This window comes from Erinaceus europaeus, chromosome X (genome assembly GCF_950295315.1).
Source record: "Erinaceus europaeus chromosome X, mEriEur2.1, whole genome shotgun sequence".
NCBI lineage: Eukaryota > Metazoa > Chordata > Mammalia > Eulipotyphla > Erinaceidae > Erinaceus > Erinaceus europaeus.
The window spans coordinates 47452779-47472510 of NC_080185.1; the positions used below are offsets into that span (position 1 = coordinate 47452779).

A 19732-nucleotide genomic window follows, 5' to 3' on the forward strand; every position below is an offset into this window, starting at 1 on the left:
CACTGCTCCTGCGTTGACTTCTTCATCCAGATACTGTGACAGAGAGAACAACAGAAGGAGCAAAATCACAGTACTGTAACTTCCTCTGCTGCCTTGGCACACCCGTGTGGTGCAAGGCCTCACAGCTGGCCCTTGAGTAGGAAAGGCATGTACCCTACCCAATGAGTTATCTCTTTGGCCCTGGATACCCCATCCTTGAATTTTGTTTCTTGCTTAATAGTATAAGGTTAAGTGGTGTCTTCCACTTAAGTAGCTCTGTTTTTTTAAATTTATTTTTTATTGTTACCAGGGTTATTGCTGGGGCTTGGTGCTGGCACTACAAATCCACCAATCCCGGTGGCCATTTTTTCCTTTTTTTTCCACTTTCTTTATTTCTCTCTCTCTCTCTCTCTCTCTCTCTCTCTCTATTTATTTATTTATTTATTTATTTATTTTTGATAAGACAGAAATTGAGAGGGACACAGGAATCAAAGATAGACACCTGCGAGCCTGCTTCACTGCTTCTGAAAATTCCTCTCTGCAGGTGGGGAGTAGGGACTCAAACCCAGGTACCTGCACAGAGAAATTTGTGTACTCAGCTGGCTGCTCCCCCATCTTGCCCATTTAAGTAGCTTTAATATGGCCACATTTTCCTATATTTCCACATAATTTTTGTGTCTATTTAACAGTGTCTGATTAGGTCAGGTCTCTGCCAGATATTTTAATTAATATAAATAATAAAATTAAAACCTTTTGTCTAGAAAACACCCTACCCCCCAACGAAAACTGTGTTTTCACTCTTATCTCTGCTATAAGATAGAATCTTTTGTGTGCCACTGCTAATATCCTGGGCTTAGGAGCCACAAAATTTAAATCATCTTATTTACTCTACAGACTTCATCCCTGGGCTAATAGCTGTAAATGCTTATATCAACATATATTTCAGAGTATGTATATATATGTCTTTATTGTTGTTCTTACAATCTTAATTTAAGCGACCATCATGCATCTTGAGAACCACTGTATTATTTATTGCTGCTTTAATACTTTATATTATTTAGTCTAGAAAACTAGGAATTATGGGAACTGGGCATTAGCGGTGAAGCAGGTCTGCAGGTATCTCTTTCTCTACCCCTCACTGCCTTCCTCTCCTCTCTCACCTTTTGTCTGTCCTATCCAATAACAACAACAAAGTCAACAAAATGGGAAAAATAGCCTCCAGGAGCAGTGGAATCGTAGTACAGGCATGGAGCCCCCCAGTGATAAGCCTGGAGGCAAAAAAACAAAAAGAACAAAACCCCCCTGGGAATTATTATTTTTTAACTTCTTTATTGGGGGATTAGTGGTTTGCAAATCGACAGTAAAATACAATAGTTTGTACATGCATAACATTTTCCAGTTTTCCACATAACAGTACAACCCCCATGAGGTCTTTCTCTGCCATCATGTTCCAGGACCTGAATCCCCCCCCACCCAAGAGTCCTTTACATTGGTGCAAGACACTAACTCCAGTCCAAGTTCTACTTAGTGTTTTACCTTTTGGTCTTGTTACTCAACTTCTGTCTATGAGTGAGATCATCCCATGTTCATCCTTCTGTTTCTGACTTATCTCTCTTTTATTGTCCTAATTTCTTATTGGGAGATTAATGTTTTACAGTCAACAGTAAATACAACAGTTTATACATGCATAACATTTCCCAGTTTTTCATGTAACAATACAACCCCCATGAGATCCTTCTCTGCCATCATGTTCCAGGACCTGAAACCTCTCCCCCAACCCCAGAGTCACTTTGGTGCAATACACCAACTCCTGTCCAAGTTCTGCTTAGTGTTTACTCTTCTGATCTTGCTTTTATTTATTTATAAAAAGGAAACACTGGCAAAACCACAGGATAAGAGTGGTACAACTCCACACAATTCCCACCACCAGAACACCATATCCCATTCCCTCCCCTGATAGCTTTCCTATTCTTTAACCCTCTGGGAGTATGGACCCAAGGTGATTGTGGGATGCAGAAGGTGGAAGGTCTGGCTTCTGTAATAGCTTCCCTGCTGAACATGGGTGTTGACAGGTTGATCCATACTCCCAGCCTGTGTCTCTCTCTTTTCCTAGTGGGGTGGGGTTCTGGGAAATTGGAGCTCCAGGACACATTGGTAGAGTTATCTGTCCAGGGAAGTCTGGTTGACATCATGCTAGCATCTGGAACCTGGTGGGTCCTGATATTGGGGCAACTTGGAATATTCCTACTGATGACCACAGAATGTGAGCTCAGATCTATAGGGATGCAGAGGTCACATAGGCTTCTAAGCTGAATATGGGCCCCAGATCACATCAAATCAATGGGGTTTATAGTCAACAATATTTATACACCTTTCCCATATTTGAGAGCAACTCTCTTCCCTGATCCAGCTTTCTGGTCCTTTTTCCAGCCATGGCATCATCTCCCGAGACAATAACTAGGATCCACCTGCATATCAGATTTCAGGCTCAGGGTAAAAAAGTAAAAATAAAACTAGTATAACCACAAGCCCTTTGGAATAAAACTAAAATATGCCTGCTAGCTATCTACAGAATGCAGACACCCCCAACTCTTCATCTGCACTACTCCAGCCTTTAGGTTCATGATTAGTCAACAACCTGTTTGGCTTTATACCTGTCAGCAACCTGTTTGGCTTTATATGCTAACTCTCTGATCTTGTTTTCAACTTCTGCCTATGAATGAGATCATCCCATACTCATTCTTCTGTTTCTGACTTATTTCACTTTATATGATTTCTTCAAGCTCCATCCAAGATGGGCTAAAAATGGTAACACCATTTTTAATGAATGAGTAATTGTGCATAAATACCACAACTTGCTCAGCCACTCATCTGTTGTTGGACACCTGGGTTACTTCCATGTTTTGGCTATTACAAATTGTGCTACTATGAACAAAGAAATACACAAATCTTTTTGGATGGGTTTGTTTGATTCCTTAGGAAATATCCCCAGGAGAGGAATTACAGGGTTATAGGGTAAGTCCATTTCTAGCCTTCTGAGAGTTCTCCAGAAAGCTCTCCACAGAGGTTCAACCAATCTATATTCTCACCAGCAGTGCAGAAGGGTTCCTTTGTCCCCACAACCTCTTCAGAATTTTTTGCTGCTATCTTTACTGGTGTATGATATTCTCACAGGAGTGAAGTGGTATCTCATTGTTGTCTTTATTTGCATTTCTCTGACAATCAATGTCTTGGAGCATTTCTTCATATGTTTCTTGGCCTTTTGGATCTCTTCTGTGTTGAATATTCTGTCCATGTCCTCTTCACTTTTGTATGGGGTCATTTCTTTTCTTATTGTTGATTTTGGCAAGCTCTTTATATATTCTGGTTATTAGCCTCTTGTCTGACATATGGCATGCAAAGATCTTTTCCCATTCTGTGAGGGGTCTATTTGGGTAGTGGTTTCTTTTGCTGTACAAAAGCTTTTTAATTTGATGTAGTCCCATTGGTTTATTCTTTCCTTAATTTTATTCTTGCCTTAATCTTCTTTGTAAATGGATTCCTTTCAATGAAAATATCTTGAAAATTTATATGGAAAAGAGTTCTGCCAACATTTTCCTCTAAGTATCTGATACTTTCTGGTCTAACATCCAAGCCCTCGATCCACTCGGAAGTTACTTTTTTGTTAGGTGAAATATAGTGGTTCAGTTTCATCCTTCTGCATGTTTCAACCCACTTTTTCCAACACCATTTGTTGAAGAGACTCTGCTTTCCCCATTTAATAATCTGGGCACCTTTGTCAAAGATTAGATGTCCATAGTTGTGGGGGCTTACTTCTATTCCACTGGTCATTGTGTCTATTCATGTTCCAGTACCAAGCAGTTTTGATGACAATGGCCCTATAATACTATTTGAGATCTGGGAGTGTGATGCCTCCAGTTCTGTTCTTTCTTCTCAAGGTTGTTTTGGCAATTCTAGGTCTTTCCTGGTTCCAGATAAACATTTGTACCTTTTGTTTTATTCGCCTAAATAATGTGGTTGGAATCTTGATGGGAATTTTATTAAATTTGTATATGGCTCTGGGTAGTATATTCATTTTAATGATGCTAATTCTTCCAACCCATGAATATGGAATATTTTTCCACTTCTTAGTGTCTTTTTTTATTTCCTTGAATATTGACTCATAATTTTCAGTCTTACACTTCTTCGGTTAGAATTACTCCTACATAATTTATTGTTTTTGTTGCTATAGTAAAAGGAATTGATTTCTAGATTTCTTCTCCCAATTTAGTGTTTGCATAAAGGAATGACACTTTCTTTTGTATGTTAATTTTGTAGCCTGATACCTTAGTGTATTGCCTAATAATTTCCAAAAGCTTTCTGCTGGGTTATTTAGGATTTTCTATTTATACTATAATGTCATCCGCAAATAGTGAGAGTTTGGCTTCTTCTCTTCCAATCTGTATCCCTTTAATTCCTTGCTCCTGCCTGATTGCTATGGTACGAACTTCCAACACTGTGCTGAATAGTAATGGGGATAGTGGGCAGCCCTGTCTAGTACTTTATCTAAGGGGAACTGCTTCCAGTTGTTCACCATTGAATATTATGTTGGCTGTAGGTTTGCTATATATGGACTCCACTATTTTGAGGAATTTTCCAACTATTCTCATTTTTTGTAGCGTTTTGATCATAAAGGGATGTTGTATTTTGTCAAAGGCTTTCCTTGCATCTATGAATATGACCATGTGGTTTTTGGTCTTGCATTTATTGATGTGGTGGATCACATAGTTTGATTTATGCACAATAAGCCAACCTTGCATCCCTGGGATAAACAAATCTTATAGTGTGTTTAATATGTTTAATGACTACAACTTAGGTGATAACAGACAAATTTTATTTAACACATCATAAAGCAGACTGTCTCTTTTTTGCACAACTGGAAAAATCAGTAGGAAGCAGAAAACCCTTTTTAGGGTATAACATCAGTATCAGAGAAGAGAAAAAAATATCCTGATTGGCCAATGCCATGTATAGTTAACTTTATTTGGGGTAAGAATTTACAGAGTTGACTTGGCTTTGGGTATTGGCCAGCTGAATATACTGACATTCTACTCAAGAGGAATATTTATATGGGCATTTAAGATATAAAAGTTACATATGAAAATTATGTATTTTCATTTGCTGGTATGGTGCCTTGGAATCCATTTTGGACCTAGATATTTGTTTCAACATGTGGGAAGAATTCAAATTAATTTTCATATTACGTAATCCTATTTTTTGCCAACTATATTTTGCACTGTTTAAATGTACACATGTAATTTTTATACATGCTTAGTAATGTTCTGAGTAGGGATTCCGCCATATTGGCCATAAGTAAGTCCATTTTATATATTAGAGTGAGAAAGTCGAGCTTTGGTACTAGACTGTGAGGGAAGACCAATTAATCAATTATGTACCTTCTAGGTAGTTTCCCTGATAGAGGTAAATAATATTCTTATGCAATTAACTAAATTAGTACAATGAATTGGTGTAAGTTTGCTTATACCACATATATTTTTATGGCAAGGAAGATAACTTGCTAAATTTTCAGATGATGGTTCTCAGTGAGTGGAAAGGCTTGTATCACAGGGGACATTTTTTTTTTTATATATCTTAGTTTATTGGGGCAAGGAAAGAGATTGTTTCCCACATGGCTCAAGGTTTGTCACATACAAACCCAACAAAGAATTGAGAAAGCATGATTTTCAGGAATTTTAAACTTTATTTAGGAAAATTGAGGACATCCACAAGATGGAGTACATGTGGGCAGTGAGAGAGATCACAAGAAAGAAAGACTAAAGCAAAAACAAACCAGTGGGACTATATCAAATTGAAAAGCTTCTGCATAACCAAAGAAACTATTAAACAAACAAAGAGACCCCTTACAGAATGGGAGAAGATCTTCACATGCCATACATCAGACAAGAAACTAATCACCAAAATATACAAAGAACTCAGCAAAGAGAGCCATTTTCTTATATGTTGTGGTCCCAGGCTCACCAGAGAGCTACCATGCCCATTACACAAGTTTATGTAAACTTCCAGGCCCTGCCTTCACTTTCTAAGCCACACCTACACCTGGCACCACTCCCATTTTCCCGTACAACACTTATTTTCCCCATAGGCTCTGCAATCTTCTATCCTCAGCTCCGGGTAAACCTGTAGTTTGTGAATTTTCCCTACTCATAAAGCATTGGAATAAGTAACATTCTTTTTTTTTTCCCTACAACCATATGTCTATATTTGTATATATTTGGCTTTTTTTTTTCAGAACAGGAGTAGTCCCACCTTCTCTTTCTTTTCAAATCATACACATAAACCTATTATTACATCCAAATGTCCCTCTGTTTTTCCTCCTTTCTCTTTAGTTCCTGATCAGGTTGGTGTTCAGAGCCCTCTGGTCGTCATTTCTCCCCCACTGGGAATATGGATCAAAATTGTTTTTGCTGTGGAGAAGGTGGAAATTTTGGCTTCTGTAATTGCTTCTATGCTGGACATGGGCATTGGCGGGTTGATCTATACCCCTATCCTGGAGAAAGACTTTCCAAGAGTATATTTCTGCCAGGCTAGCTTCGTGGGCGGGAGAGAGACACCAGGGACTCATGGCTGAGCTGGGATGCACTGTAATGCAATCAATACAATGCCATGCTGGCTTTATTCATCTGCATTTATACTCTCCAGGAAGGAAGTGGTAGGGTGTAAAACAGGATGTGACAAAGAGAGGGTGGAGCGAAAAGAGAGTGCAAACCAATGGGAATTAAACAGTGGGAAATAGGGTGTGACTAGGAGAGGGGGCAGAGTGGAAAAAGAGTTTGAACCAGTGGGGATTAAAACAATGATTATGTAAATAGACCACAGCATTAAGCAATACAAGCAAACCTAACGTGATGATCAAAACAGAAGTCTATTTCTTCTTCCTTTAAAAAAAATATTTATTCCCTTTTGTTGCCCTTGTTTTATTGTTGTATTTATCGTTGTTGTTATGGATGTTGTTATTGTTGTTGGATAGGACAGAGAGGAATGGAGAGAAGAGGGGAAGACAGAGAGGGGAGAGAAAGATAGACACCTGCAGATCTGCTTCACTCCCTATGAAGCGACTCCCCTGCAGGTGGGGGAGCTGAGATCTCAAACCTGGATCCTTACACCGGGATCCTTACACTGGTCCTTGAGCTTTGTGCCACGTGCTCTTAACCCGATGTGCTACCGCCTTACTCCCATAATTCTTCTTTCTTTCTTTCTTTCTTTCTTTCTTTCTTTCTTTCTTTCTTTCTTTCTTTCTTTCTTTCTTTCTTTCTTCTTCCTTCCTTCCTTCCTTCCTTCCTTCCTTCCTTTCTCTCTCTCTTTCTCTCTTTCTCTCCTTCCTTCTTTCTTTTTCTCTTTCTCTCTCTCTCCTCTCCCTCACTCCCTTTCTTTATCTTTCTTTTCTTTTCTTTTTTTTTTGCCTCCAGGGTTATCGCTGATGCTCTTGCCTGCACTATAAATCCACTGTTCCTGGAAGTCATTTTTGTCACCTTTGTTGTTATTGTTGTTGGATAGGACAGAGAGAAATGGAGAGAGGAGGGGAAGAGAAAGACACCTGCAGACCTGTTTCACTCACTGCCTGTGAAGCCACCCCCTGCATATGGGGAGCTGGGGGCTCGAACTGGGATCCTTATATGATTGACAAGTTATAGGTGTATATTTTGAAATTCAAACATTGCTATTGTTTTCTTACAGATCTTTCAAGAAATCGTTTTACAGAAATTCCTTCTGATGTCTGGTTATTTGCACCACTTGAAACATTGAATTTATATCATAATTGCATCAAAACCATTCCTGAAGCCATTAAGAACCTACAAATGTTAACATATCTTAACATTAGGTAAGAAAACAATTACTTTCTATATTTTGTTTTTTATCACAGTTCTAATATTCTTAGTAGCAAAGAAGTAAGCTTGATTTGACAGTGTATCCTATATTTATCTTAGCATTGTTTTATTTATATTTTCATAAGTCCACATTACTTTATATGCTTTCTTGTTATTGAGAGCAGCAACCACCTGGGATTAAAATGTGGATTCTGATTTAATACGTCTACAAGTGGCCTAGATTTCTAACTGACCCCTTTGCAATACTTAGGTTTGCATTGACCTAAGTTCCAAACAAACACCTTTGTAATGCCTGTGCCTGTGGTCCTTAGATTACTATGATTATCAGGACTTTAAATCAGAAATATTTTACTGAAATTTAGCACCACAATCTAGATTTATGTATGTGCTTCTTAGTTAGAGAGAAACATTATAAAGAAAATAGTTCTGGAGTTCTGTTTTTTACTCTTGTGACTTTTTGTTGCTATTTTAAGTTTGGATAGATTGGGACACGAGTGTTGGAATGTTAGGAAGTAGATGACTATTGATGTTAATGTTCAAGTGCTTACTATATGCCACAAAACAAAAATAAGTGTATAGGTACAGTATATCTCATCCTATCTTCAGCACACTATTTTGAAGTATGTGCTTTTATTATCCTTGTGTTATGGATAAAGAAACTGCACTACAGGAGCCAGCCAGTGGCACACCTGGTTGAGCACGTTATAGTGCTCAAGGACCTGGGTTCTAGCCCCTGGTTCCCACCTGCAGGGGGAAAGCTTTGCGAATGGTGAAGCAGGGCTGCAGGTGTCTTTCTGTCTCTTTCCCTCTCTGTCTCCCCCTTCCATCTAGATTTCTGACTCTCTCTCTCTCTCTTTCATTGTCTTTATTTATTGGATAGAGAGCCAGAAATCGAGAGGAAAGATGGAGTATAGAGAGGGAGAGAGACAGAAAGACACCTGAAGCCCTGCTTTACCACACACAAAGCTTTCCCCCCCTGCAGGTGGGGACCAGGGGCTCAATCCCGGGTCCTTGTGCACTGTAATATGCGCTCAACCAGGTGCACCACTACCCAGTTCCAATTTCTGGCTGTCTCTATCCAGTGAAGATAATTAAAAAAATAAAATAAAAACTTTACAAAAAAAGGAGTTGCAGTACGTAGAGGTGAAGTATTTACTTCAAATTTTATCTTGTCTAGATATGTCTAGATATCTAGCTATGTATGCCTATATATGCAGAGAATGACAAAAGCAGACAAAAGACAGTCCACACACAATGGTTAGAGTTAAGATTCAAATCATAGCAGTAAGGTTGCACAACTCTCATTCTTCTATTTTAAAAAGAGTACTGCACCCCATAATGATACTGGGTCCATACTCCCAGAAGGACAAAGAATAGGGAAGCTATCAAGGGAGTGGAGTGGATATGGAGTTCTGGTTGTGGAAATTGTGTGTGGAATTGTACCCCTCTTATCCAATGGTCTAGTCAATATTTCCATTTTATAAATAAAAATAAAAGATTAAGTAATAAGAAAAATTACCTTTGCCAGAAAAATGACATAAAATAGAAACTGGTAAATTGTCATTTAATTTTAGTCAATTCTTTATTCTCTTGAGTTTTAAGAGGTTCCCCCATCTCTCCCCTCCCCCTATAATATAGTTACTTGGGTTGCTCCTTTCTGTGATTAGGTACTTTGGAAAGGTTCAAGGGATGTGGGGTATTTTTAAATTTTGTCTTCGTTTCATTTAATTCTTTTATTGGAAAAATGATTTGTTGAGAACTGAATAATATTTCTGTATTAAACATGTATCACTTTCAAAGTGGTTTTGTACCAGGGGATTGAGAGGGAACAGTGCAAAGGACACAGAGGTCCCCTCTGAGCTTTGCTGGTAGGGTTTTTGGCTGACATCTACATGGGTGAATCATGACAGAAACAGCTATGTTTCAGGGAGGTGAGCTTTTAAAATTTTTTTTATATTTATTTATTTATTTTCCCTTTTGTTGCCCTTGTTGTTTTATTGTTGTAGTTATTATTGTTGTCTTCGTTGTTGGATAGGACAGAGAAATAGAGAGGGGAGGGGAAGACAGAGAGGTGAAGCGACCCCCTGCAGCTGGGGAGGGGGTGACTGGAACCTGGATCCTTAAGCTGGTCCTTGTGCTTTGGCCACCTGTGCTTAACCAGCTATGCTACTGCCCACGGGAGGTGAGCATTTATTGAGACAAAACAGCTATAGAAAAGAAAGGAAATTACATGCCTTAGAGGCATATTGACCAGAGAGTGGGGAGGGGTAGGCTAGGGTTGCTTTGAGGTTTTCTAAGTTTTATTTTGGGATGGGGGGGGCCCTTAGGGGATGTACCTCAGCCTTTGTCTTAAGGTGATCACATCTGCACTCATTTGCATTTTATGGCCTTCGCCTTCAGGTAAAGAGGGGTCTTTGGTACAGGATGCAGACACCCTGGCTATTATGGCCCCTCTTCTTGGCTACCTGCGGAGTAGCCAAGCAGAACTCAATAGATGTATAAAAGGTTTTATGATTCTTTACTGTTGTCATCTCTTAAAATTTGATTTATGATTTTTGTTTATGGACACAATTTTTTTTCACCAACCTATATCAAACTATTTGTTCTAGTGATTGACTTCCTTTTATTGTGTCTTAAGATATGCAGCAGTAGAGACTAAAGATTATTAGATATGACTGAAGAAAGCAGATTCTAAAAAAAGCTGAAGGCTCACTCAATGAATCTGCACCTTAAAGGAAGAAAATAAGTCAGTTAACATTTTCTTTTTGTTCTTGGATTAGAGAGATAACACACTTGTTCATTAGTCTTTGTCCCCAGAAGTCCTAGGTTGAATTCCCTGTAGCACCATAAGCAAGAGTTGAGCAGTGTTCTGCTCTCTCCTTCTCTGTCTCATTAAAAAAAAGGGGGGGGAGTGGGCAGTAGTGCAGTGGGTTAAGTGCACATGGTGCAAAGCGCAGGACTGGAGCAAGAATCCAGGTTCAAGGCCCTGGCTCCCTACCTGGAGGGGAGTCGCTTTACAGGTGGTGAAGTAGGTCTGTAGGTGTCTGTCTTTCTCTCCCCCTCTCTGTCTCCCCCTCCTCTCTTGATTTCTTTCTGTCCTGTACAACAACAGTGACAGCAATAACAATAACAGTGATAAACAACAAGGGCAACAAAAGAGAAAAAACACCCTCCAGGAGCAGTGGATTTGAAGTGCAGGCACTGAGCCCCAGCAATAACCCTGGAGGAAAAAAAAAAGTCTTAGGGAAATTGGAAGAAGTTTGAAGTTTGTATACACATTTATTTCTCCCAGGAGCCAAGATGGAGGCTTGGAAATAAAACATTTATTTCTCCCATGTATTTAATATTTTGGTGAAAATGTTTTGACAAACATGTAAAATATGATTTTTAAAGAATACTTATTTCCTTTTGTTGCCCTGTTGTTTTATTGTTGTAGTTATTATTGTTATTGATGTTGTCATTGTTGGATAGGACAGAGAGAAATGGAGAGAGGAGAGGAAGACAGAGAGGGGGAGAGAAAGACACCTGCAGACCTGCTTCACCACTTGTAAAGGGACTCCCCTGCAGGTGGGGAGTCAGGAGCTCAAACTAGGATCCTTACCCTGGTCCTTGAGCTTTGCGCCACCTGCGCTTAACCCGCTGTGTTACCGTCAGACTCCTGTAAAATGACTTTTTAAGCTTTTTTTTTTTTTTCTATTTCCCTTTTCAATAGAATCCTGCGGGAAAAAGTTTGGTATGTTCCAGACAGAACACTTTCCCAAGGTTCTGCTTAATTCTGAAAGTATCCAGGATTGTAACAGGCCCCTAACATGTCTGACATAGGCTGGTCTATGGGGGCTCTATTTTTTATTTATTTAATTTATTTTTTACTTACTTATTTGGTCTGTATCTTCTGTTTAAAACAAGCCTAGTCTTTCTCCTCTGCAGGCATGAAATGGGATGAAAGGTCTTTATTGCTTCCTTGTGATGAACCTAGACTTTTTTGTGTGTACACCATACAATATGCTAAATGAGGATTTATAAAATTCACTTTGAAAACCAGGAAAATAATAGTATATTATTTATGAATGATAGATAATATGTAACTAGTGGTAGACTATATACTTTGATAATGAGGTTGGCTTATGTCATTCAGGTATTATAACAGACTTTCAGAGATCGGGTGGATTTATTAAACAGAAAATCTGAACACTTTTCTTTTTTAAAAAATTATTATTATCTTTTTATTGGTTAGAGACAGCCAGAAATTGTGAGGAGTGTGGAGATGGAGAGGGAGAGAGACAGAGATACCTGCAGACCTGCTTCACCACTTGTGGGGCTTTCACCCTGCAGGTGGGGACTAGGGACTTGAACCCGGGTCCTTGTGCATTGTGTGCTCAACCAGGTGCACCACCACACAGCCCTTTAAACAACAAATTTGTTTCTCTCAGTTCTGGAGAAGTCTACGGTCAAGGTGCTGGCAGATTTAGTGTCTGGTGAGAGTTTACTTCCTGGTTCATAGAAAGCTTTCTTTTCCTTTATCCTTACATGATAGGGGCATGGGATTTCTCTGGGGATTCTTTTACAAGGGCACTAATGCCCTTATAATGAGGACTCTGTTCCTATGATCTGATCATCTCCCAAAGCTCCCATCTCCAAATGCCATCATATTGGTGATTAGATTTCAGTGTATGAATATTATGTAAGAGATCCATGCAGTTTGTAGCAGACTTTATTTGTGTCAGTTTACATGGGCATATGAATTTGCCTGCAGTAAATGGACATGAAATACCTCAGACAAAAATTGCCTGAATTTGAATCATGGCTTTCCTGCTTACCAATTGTATGATTTTTTTTTAGTAGTTTATTTAACTGCTTTTTACTATTCAATATTTCTTCATCTGTATGTCACAATACTGTCTGTCCTCCTAAAGTAGATTGTTGTGAATATTGATAGAATCAATTTGTGTTAAGTACTCTGAGCATGATTTGGCACATAATAAGTACTTAATAAATATTTTTTCATGTTTATACAGAATGAAATTTTATTCAGATATAGGAAATGATTGATCCTCCTTTTTTAAAGTTTAAAAATTTTTTTTAAAAATTATTTATTTAAAAAAGGAGATATTAACAAAACCATAGGATAAGAAGGGTACAACTCCACACAATTCCCACCAGATCTCTGTATCCCATCCCCTCCCCTGATAGCTTTCCTATTCTTTATCCCTCTGGGAGTATGGACCCAAGGTCACTGTGGAATGCAGAAGGTGGAAGTTCTGGTTTCTGTAATTGCTTCCCCGCTGAACATGGGTATTGACTGGTTGATCCATACTCCCAGCCTGCCTCTCTCTTTCCCTAGTAGGGTGGGGCTCTGGGGAAGCAGAGTTCCAGGACATATTGGTGGGGTTGTCTGTCCAGGGAAGTCTGGTTGGCATCATGCTAGCATCTGGAACCTGGTGGCTGAAAAGAGAGTTAACATACAAAGCCAAAAAAAAAAAATGTTGAACAATCATGGACCTAAAGGCTGGAACAGTTCAGACAAAGTGTTGGGGGGGCGTGTCCTGCATTTTGTAGATAGATAGTAGGCATATTTTAGTTATATTTCAAAGGTTTTTTTTTTTAAGTTTTTATTTATAAAATGGGAACACTGATAAGACCATAGGGTAGGAGGGGTATTTCACATAATCCCACCATGGGAGCTCCATATCCCATTTCCTTCCCTGATATATTTCCTATTCTTTAACCTTCTGGGAGCATGGATCCAGGGTCATAAATATTAACTCTTGGGGGCCAGGTGGTGGCACACCTGGTTGAGTGCACATGTTACAATGTGCAGGGACCTGGGTTTGAGCCCCCAGTCCCCACCTGAAGGGGGAAAGCTTCACAAGTGGCGAAGCAGTGCTGCAAGTGTCTCTCTGTTTCTCACCCTCTCTATCCCTCCCTTCCCTCTTGATTTCTGACTGTCTCTATCCAATCAATAAATAAAGATAATTAAAAAATTAACCCTTGTTATGTTTAAATAAATCTTTATAGATAGGAATATTGCATAGCTTTGAGCTGAGATAAATATGCAAGTAGGCTGTTCTATCTTAACCCACAACAAAATGGAATGGACTATATTATTTTAATGTATAAACCTTTAAATTCTTTAATAAATTTGAGCACAGTGTATACATATTTATCCTTGCATTAAACATAGTAAAATCATACTAGAAGGTTATGATGATATTCTCTTATTTCAGATTCTGAGTTTTTAAGAACTGATGGTATGTAGAAAGTATAGATAACAACATAAACTTTGCAGTCAGCTATGCAAACTGTTTAAGAAGCCACTTAACCAGTTTTAGCTTTTATTTTCATATTTGTATAATGAAGAGAAACCAACTTATCTTGTAAGGTTAAGTGTGAGGATTAAATGAGATGGGTGCCTGTAAGCATTTTAAGACTAAGAACTCACTGAACTATGCTGGTTATTTGTGGGTGGTGGGAGAGTGGGGATATGGAACTTTGGTGGTAGGAGTGGTATGAAACTATATACTTTAAGCTTACAGTCTTGTAACAAACTATTAATAACAAATATAAAATATAATTAAAAAGACGTAGAGCTTACTAAGTGGCGACTACTAGTTAGTGAAATTTTTCTTATTTGCTTTTTAAGGAAATTTGTTCTTTTTCAATATAACATGTCAGGTTTCAGACATATTTCTCTTAATGAGACTGTGTTTTATTCTTTTCAGTCGAAATCTTTTATCTTCATTGCCAAAATACCTATTTGATCTTCCCCTTAAAGTTTTGGTCGTCAGTAATAATAAACTGGTATCCATTCCAGAGGAAATTGGGAAGTTAAAAGATTTAATGGAATTGGTGAGTAAAAGATCTATATTGGTTATATATAATCTGCATAACACATACCTTTATCTTTGGGAGATTGCTTATTCCTTAAGTAAAATATTGAAATGCTGTTGCTATATAACAGTCACAGTAAAAACCTGATTGTTTCTTGCTCCTAGAGATGCTAAAGGGCTTGCTTACTAGACCTGGAATGCTTTTTAAATTAATAAGCATTTCTATATCCATGTTGTGGATGGTAAATATCTTAGAGCAGGAAAAGATTTTACGACTTTTTTTTTTTAAGGTCTTAAAGAGGTACTATACAAACACCAAAGAAAGGAGCTAAAAGTACATTGCTACAGATAGAAGATTGAACAAAATGATTTTGTAATAGTTTTGGGACAAACATAAATGGAAAGTGGCTTTAACATGTAATTATAGAAAGATAGGAATAAAGTAATTACTTTGAACATGACACTTTAGGTAGTAAAGAACATTGAACTGTGAGAGAAGCATAATCAGATCCTCAAAACACCGAGCTATTTTTATATCTTTCTCTTATTTTTACCTCTCACCCATGCTATTTGTTTTGCTTTCTTTTTTATCTTGAATGATGTCTTCCTAGTATAAGGTATTTCAGAAATATTCTTAAGTATGATTTACGGTGTTACATCAAAAGTTTTCTTTTTAGAAAATATTTATTTATTTATTATTGGATAGAGACAGAAATTGAATAGGGGGTGGGGAGACAGAGAGGGAAAGAGACACAGTGATACCTGCAGCCCTGCTTCACTACTCGCTAAGCTCTGCCCCTGCAGGTGTGGACCAGGGGTTTGAACATGGGTCCTTGCACACTATACTATGTGTCCTTAACCAGGTGCACCACCACCTGGCCCCTTAAATAAAAAATTATCTTGATGAATTTATACAGATTGTATCTAATGAACAGAAATTTCTTTTACTCACTAAGAAATATTTGCATGTTCATTTAAGGATAAAGAAACTTCCTTGATTTGACCTTGTTATGTTTTAAAGCCATAGCATTTTAAGATTCTAAGAGTGGTTGAATATAACCAAATTAAAAAAAAATACTAGGGGGGAAATACAAATACATATAAAACTAAACATGAATGAACTTTTTTCATTAAAATTTTTTATTGGGGGAATTAATAGCTTACAGTCAACAGTAAATACAATTGTTGGTACATGTGTAGCATTTCTCAGCTTTCTGCAAAACACTCGGACCCCCTTAACTATGTCTTCCTCCGCCATCATATGCAGCAGGACCTGAAAGCCTTCTCTTCCCTCCAGAGTCCTTTACTTTGGTACAATACACCAAATCCAGTCCAAGTTCTGCTTTTAGGTTTCCCCTTCTGTTCTTATTTATGAACTTCTGTCCATGAGTGGATCCATGGACCATCCTATAGTCATCCTTCTCTTTCTGTTTTATCTCACTTCACATGATTCCTTCAAGCTCCATCCAAGATGAGGGGAGAAAGGAAAATTCACCGTTTTAAACAGCTGAGTAGTAGTACATTTTGTATATAGACCACAACTTATTCATTCACTCATCTGTTGTTGGACACTTGGGTTGCTTCCAGGATTTGTCTATTACAAACTGCTGCTCTGAACATAGTTATATACAAATCCTTTAGGATGGGTATGTTTGGTTCCTTAGGATATATCCCCAGAAGAGGAATTGCAGGCTCATAGGGTAGGTCCACTTCTAGCCTTCTGAGTCCACTTCTAGCCAGACTGCTCTCTACAGGGGTTGGGCCAATTTACATTCCCACTAGCAATGCATGAGGGTACCTTTGCCCCTACAGCCTCTCTAGCATTTGCTGCTACTACCATAAAGAAAAAAATTTAAAAACGGTTTTTGTTCCATCTATAAGAGATTTTTGAGAGGGTCTTGGGGCTTCAATGCACAATGGTGGAGGAAGATCTGGATTGGCAGTGGGAGTGGTGTACAAACAGCTATCACAAAAAGATGAGAAATTATACCCATGTGGCAACTAGCTTGTAAATCATTACTTCCCTAATAAAACAATAACTTTTTTGTTACTGTTGCATTACTTTTTTTTCATCTGCTTTCTTATACTATGTTTGATGGACCTTTCCTGTGAGAGAAAGGTAGAGAAATAGGGAGAGAGACCAAAATTGAATGACACTATAACACTGCTCCATTGCTAATCAGCTTCTCCCTGTTTTCTGGTGCTCCTGTGTGGTGGTGAAGGGATTCTATTCAGGTCCTTGTGCATGATAAAGTATACACTCTACTGAGTGAGCAGTCTCCTCCCAGTCCTCTATAACCACTCTCTGACTCAGAAATCCTCACTATATCTGCTTGCATGTATTTAATGTGTGTGTTTTTGTGAAGTTGCCCTAATTCTCCTTTGCAAAACTCCTGTTTGTTGCTTTTCATATTTTGAATTAGTATATGTGCTCCTATCACTTTTATCCATTCATCCTAGGACTACTTTATGAAATATAATGACAACTGTTGTTCAGTTATTTGTAATCTCTGTGTCTACTCTCCATTTTAAAAACAAATATTTTTATTATTGGATTTTTAATTATATAAATATATTTTAATTTATTTATTTGGATAAAGACAGCCAGAAATTGAGAGGGAAGGGGGTGATAGAGAGGGAGAGAGACAGAGACACTTACAGCCCTGCTTCACCACTTGTGAAGCTTTTCCCCTGCAGGTGGTGGCCGGGGGCTAGAACCCAGGTCCTTGCACACTGTAACATGTGTGCTTAACTAGGTGCGCTACCGCTCAGCCCCATTTTTTTTTTTTTTTACCAGAGCACTGCTTAGCTCTGGTGTATAGTGGTGCAGGGGATTGAACCTGGGATTTTGGTGAGAGAGAGAGAGAGAAAGAGAGAGAGAGAGAGAGAGAGAGAGAGAGAGACCCACAGCCCTGCTTCACCACTTGTGAAGTTTTCCTTCTGCAGATGGGGACCAGGGTCTTTGTATACTGTAATGTGTGTGCTTAACCAGATGCACCACTGCCCGGCCCCTTTTACTCTCCATTTTTTATTTCATTTTTTTTACTTGATTTTAGTTTTCCATAAACATCATGTTTCTTCTTTTTTCTATATTTATGGGGGGAGTTTAATGATTTATAGTGCTGTCATTAATACATGGGTACCATTTCATTATGCATCAGGTCACCAAAGTTCTCATCTGCCCCTTCCTCCTCTTCCTCCCTCGGAAATCATTTGCTCTGATGCAATACATTGTTTCCACTCCACATTTCAGTTTGTAATGTGTGCACTCAACCAGGTGCGCCACCACAGGACTCCAACATTTCAGTTTGTGTTCTCCTTCCCTACCCCTATTTATTAAGTCCCACTTGTAAGTAATATAATTTAGTAGTTGACTTTCTCTTTCTGGCTTATTTCACTTAACACCGTGTCTTCAAGTTCCATTCATAATGAGGCAGAAGAGATGACTGCATCATTTTTAATAGCTGAGTCGTATCTCATTGTGTATATATACCAGTTATTTTTAGCCACTCATCTGCCATTGGATATCTGGGTTGCTTCCAGGTTTTGGCTTTTACAAATTGTGGTGCTATGAACATAGGTATACATAGATCTCTTCTGGTCAGTGTTTTGTTTCCTTTGGGTAAATTCTCTGGAGAAGCATTGCTAGGTCATAGTGTAGGTCCATTTCTGGTGTTTTGAGAAATCTCCATACTGTTTTACATAAGGGTTGGACCAATTTACATTCTCACCAGCAGTTGCCAGAAGTGTCCTCTTTTCCCCCAAGTCCTCTCCAACACTTACTTTTGTCCTTTCTAATGTATGATATTCTTACAGATGTGAAATGATATCTCATTGTTGTCTTTATTTGCATTTCTCTGATAGTCATTGACTTTGAGCGCTTTCTCATGTGTCTTGGCTCTTTGGATTTCTTCCTTGGTGAAGTTTAGCTATGTTCTTATACCATTCTCTAATGGGATTGTTTGTCTCTTTTTTATGCTGTCTGCTCTCCCTCATATAGACTCTTAATACTTGTTTTTCTATAGTGTAAACATCTTGATTATGTTTATTCCTTCCTATGACATTTTTATTGTTTCTATCCTGAAATATTCCCCTTTCTTAAAATGTTTTAGTTTTATGCTCATGAATCAAACATTCTGGATATAATTGTACAGATTCATATTAAAAGGGGCTATTACTTTTTTTGATCTGGACACTTAATATTATCAAAGGTTTTTTAAGTACTGTATTTTACGACTCTGTGACTATTTCTTTTTCTTTAAAAAAAATTTTTTTTGCCTCCAGGGTTACTGCTGGAGCTCTGTGCCTGCACTATTAATCCACTGCTCATGGTGGCCATTTTTTTTTCTTTCAGGATAGGACAGAGAGAAATCAAGAGGGGGACGGGAGGGGGATATAGTGAAGGGGAGAGGGAGATAGACATCTGCAGAGCTGCTTCACCACTTGTAAATCAGCCCCCCTGCAGGTGCAGAGTTGGGGGCTTGAATCAGGATCCTTGAATGGGTTCTTATGCTTAACTCCATGTGCCACCGCTATACCCCTAGTATTTCTCTCTCTCTCTCTCTCTTCCTCTCTCTCTCCCTCTGTGTGTGTGTGTGTGTGTGTGTGTGTGTGTGTGAGAGAGAGAGAGGGGGGGGGAGATGAGAGTATCTTTTCCAGCATATGTGGTACTGGGGATAAAAGTCAGGACCTCAAGGATCTAAGCCCTGTACTATACTCATCAACTATCTGTCCTGATTCTGCTTTTTCTTTTAATTTAATGTTAAGTCATATATTCTAAATTATATAAGATTTTGAAAAATAAATGTAATATCTGTATATTTAGAAATTTTTTATTTATCCTATTTTATTTAAGTAAGCTTATTTAAAGTATTAAATATGATTTACTAGGTACTATAATATTATTGTATTTTATACTATCTCAATTACTAATGCAGATAATTAGGGTGGCTAATTACAGTTGTATATCAATCATATAACAAATTTGTGGGTATTACTTGCCACTGGAGTATTTTCTTATGACACTATTTCATAAAATGT

General features: G+C 38.2%; 1 protein-coding gene across 5 annotated transcripts in view; it reads left to right on the plus strand.

The window, feature by feature from the left end:
- LRCH2 (leucine rich repeats and calponin homology domain containing 2) overlaps positions 1–19732 on the plus strand; it is a 146429-nt gene that overhangs the window by 42862 nt on the left and 83835 nt on the right. For all 5 annotated transcript variants that reach the window (XM_060182742.1, XM_060182744.1, XM_060182743.1 and 2 more), the window contains exons 2-3: positions 7714–7858; positions 14585–14711. In XM_060182742.1, the coding sequence (XP_060038725.1) occupies positions 7714–7858; positions 14585–14711 (272 nt within the window). The remainder of the gene's footprint in view (positions 1–7713; positions 7859–14584; positions 14712–19732) is intronic.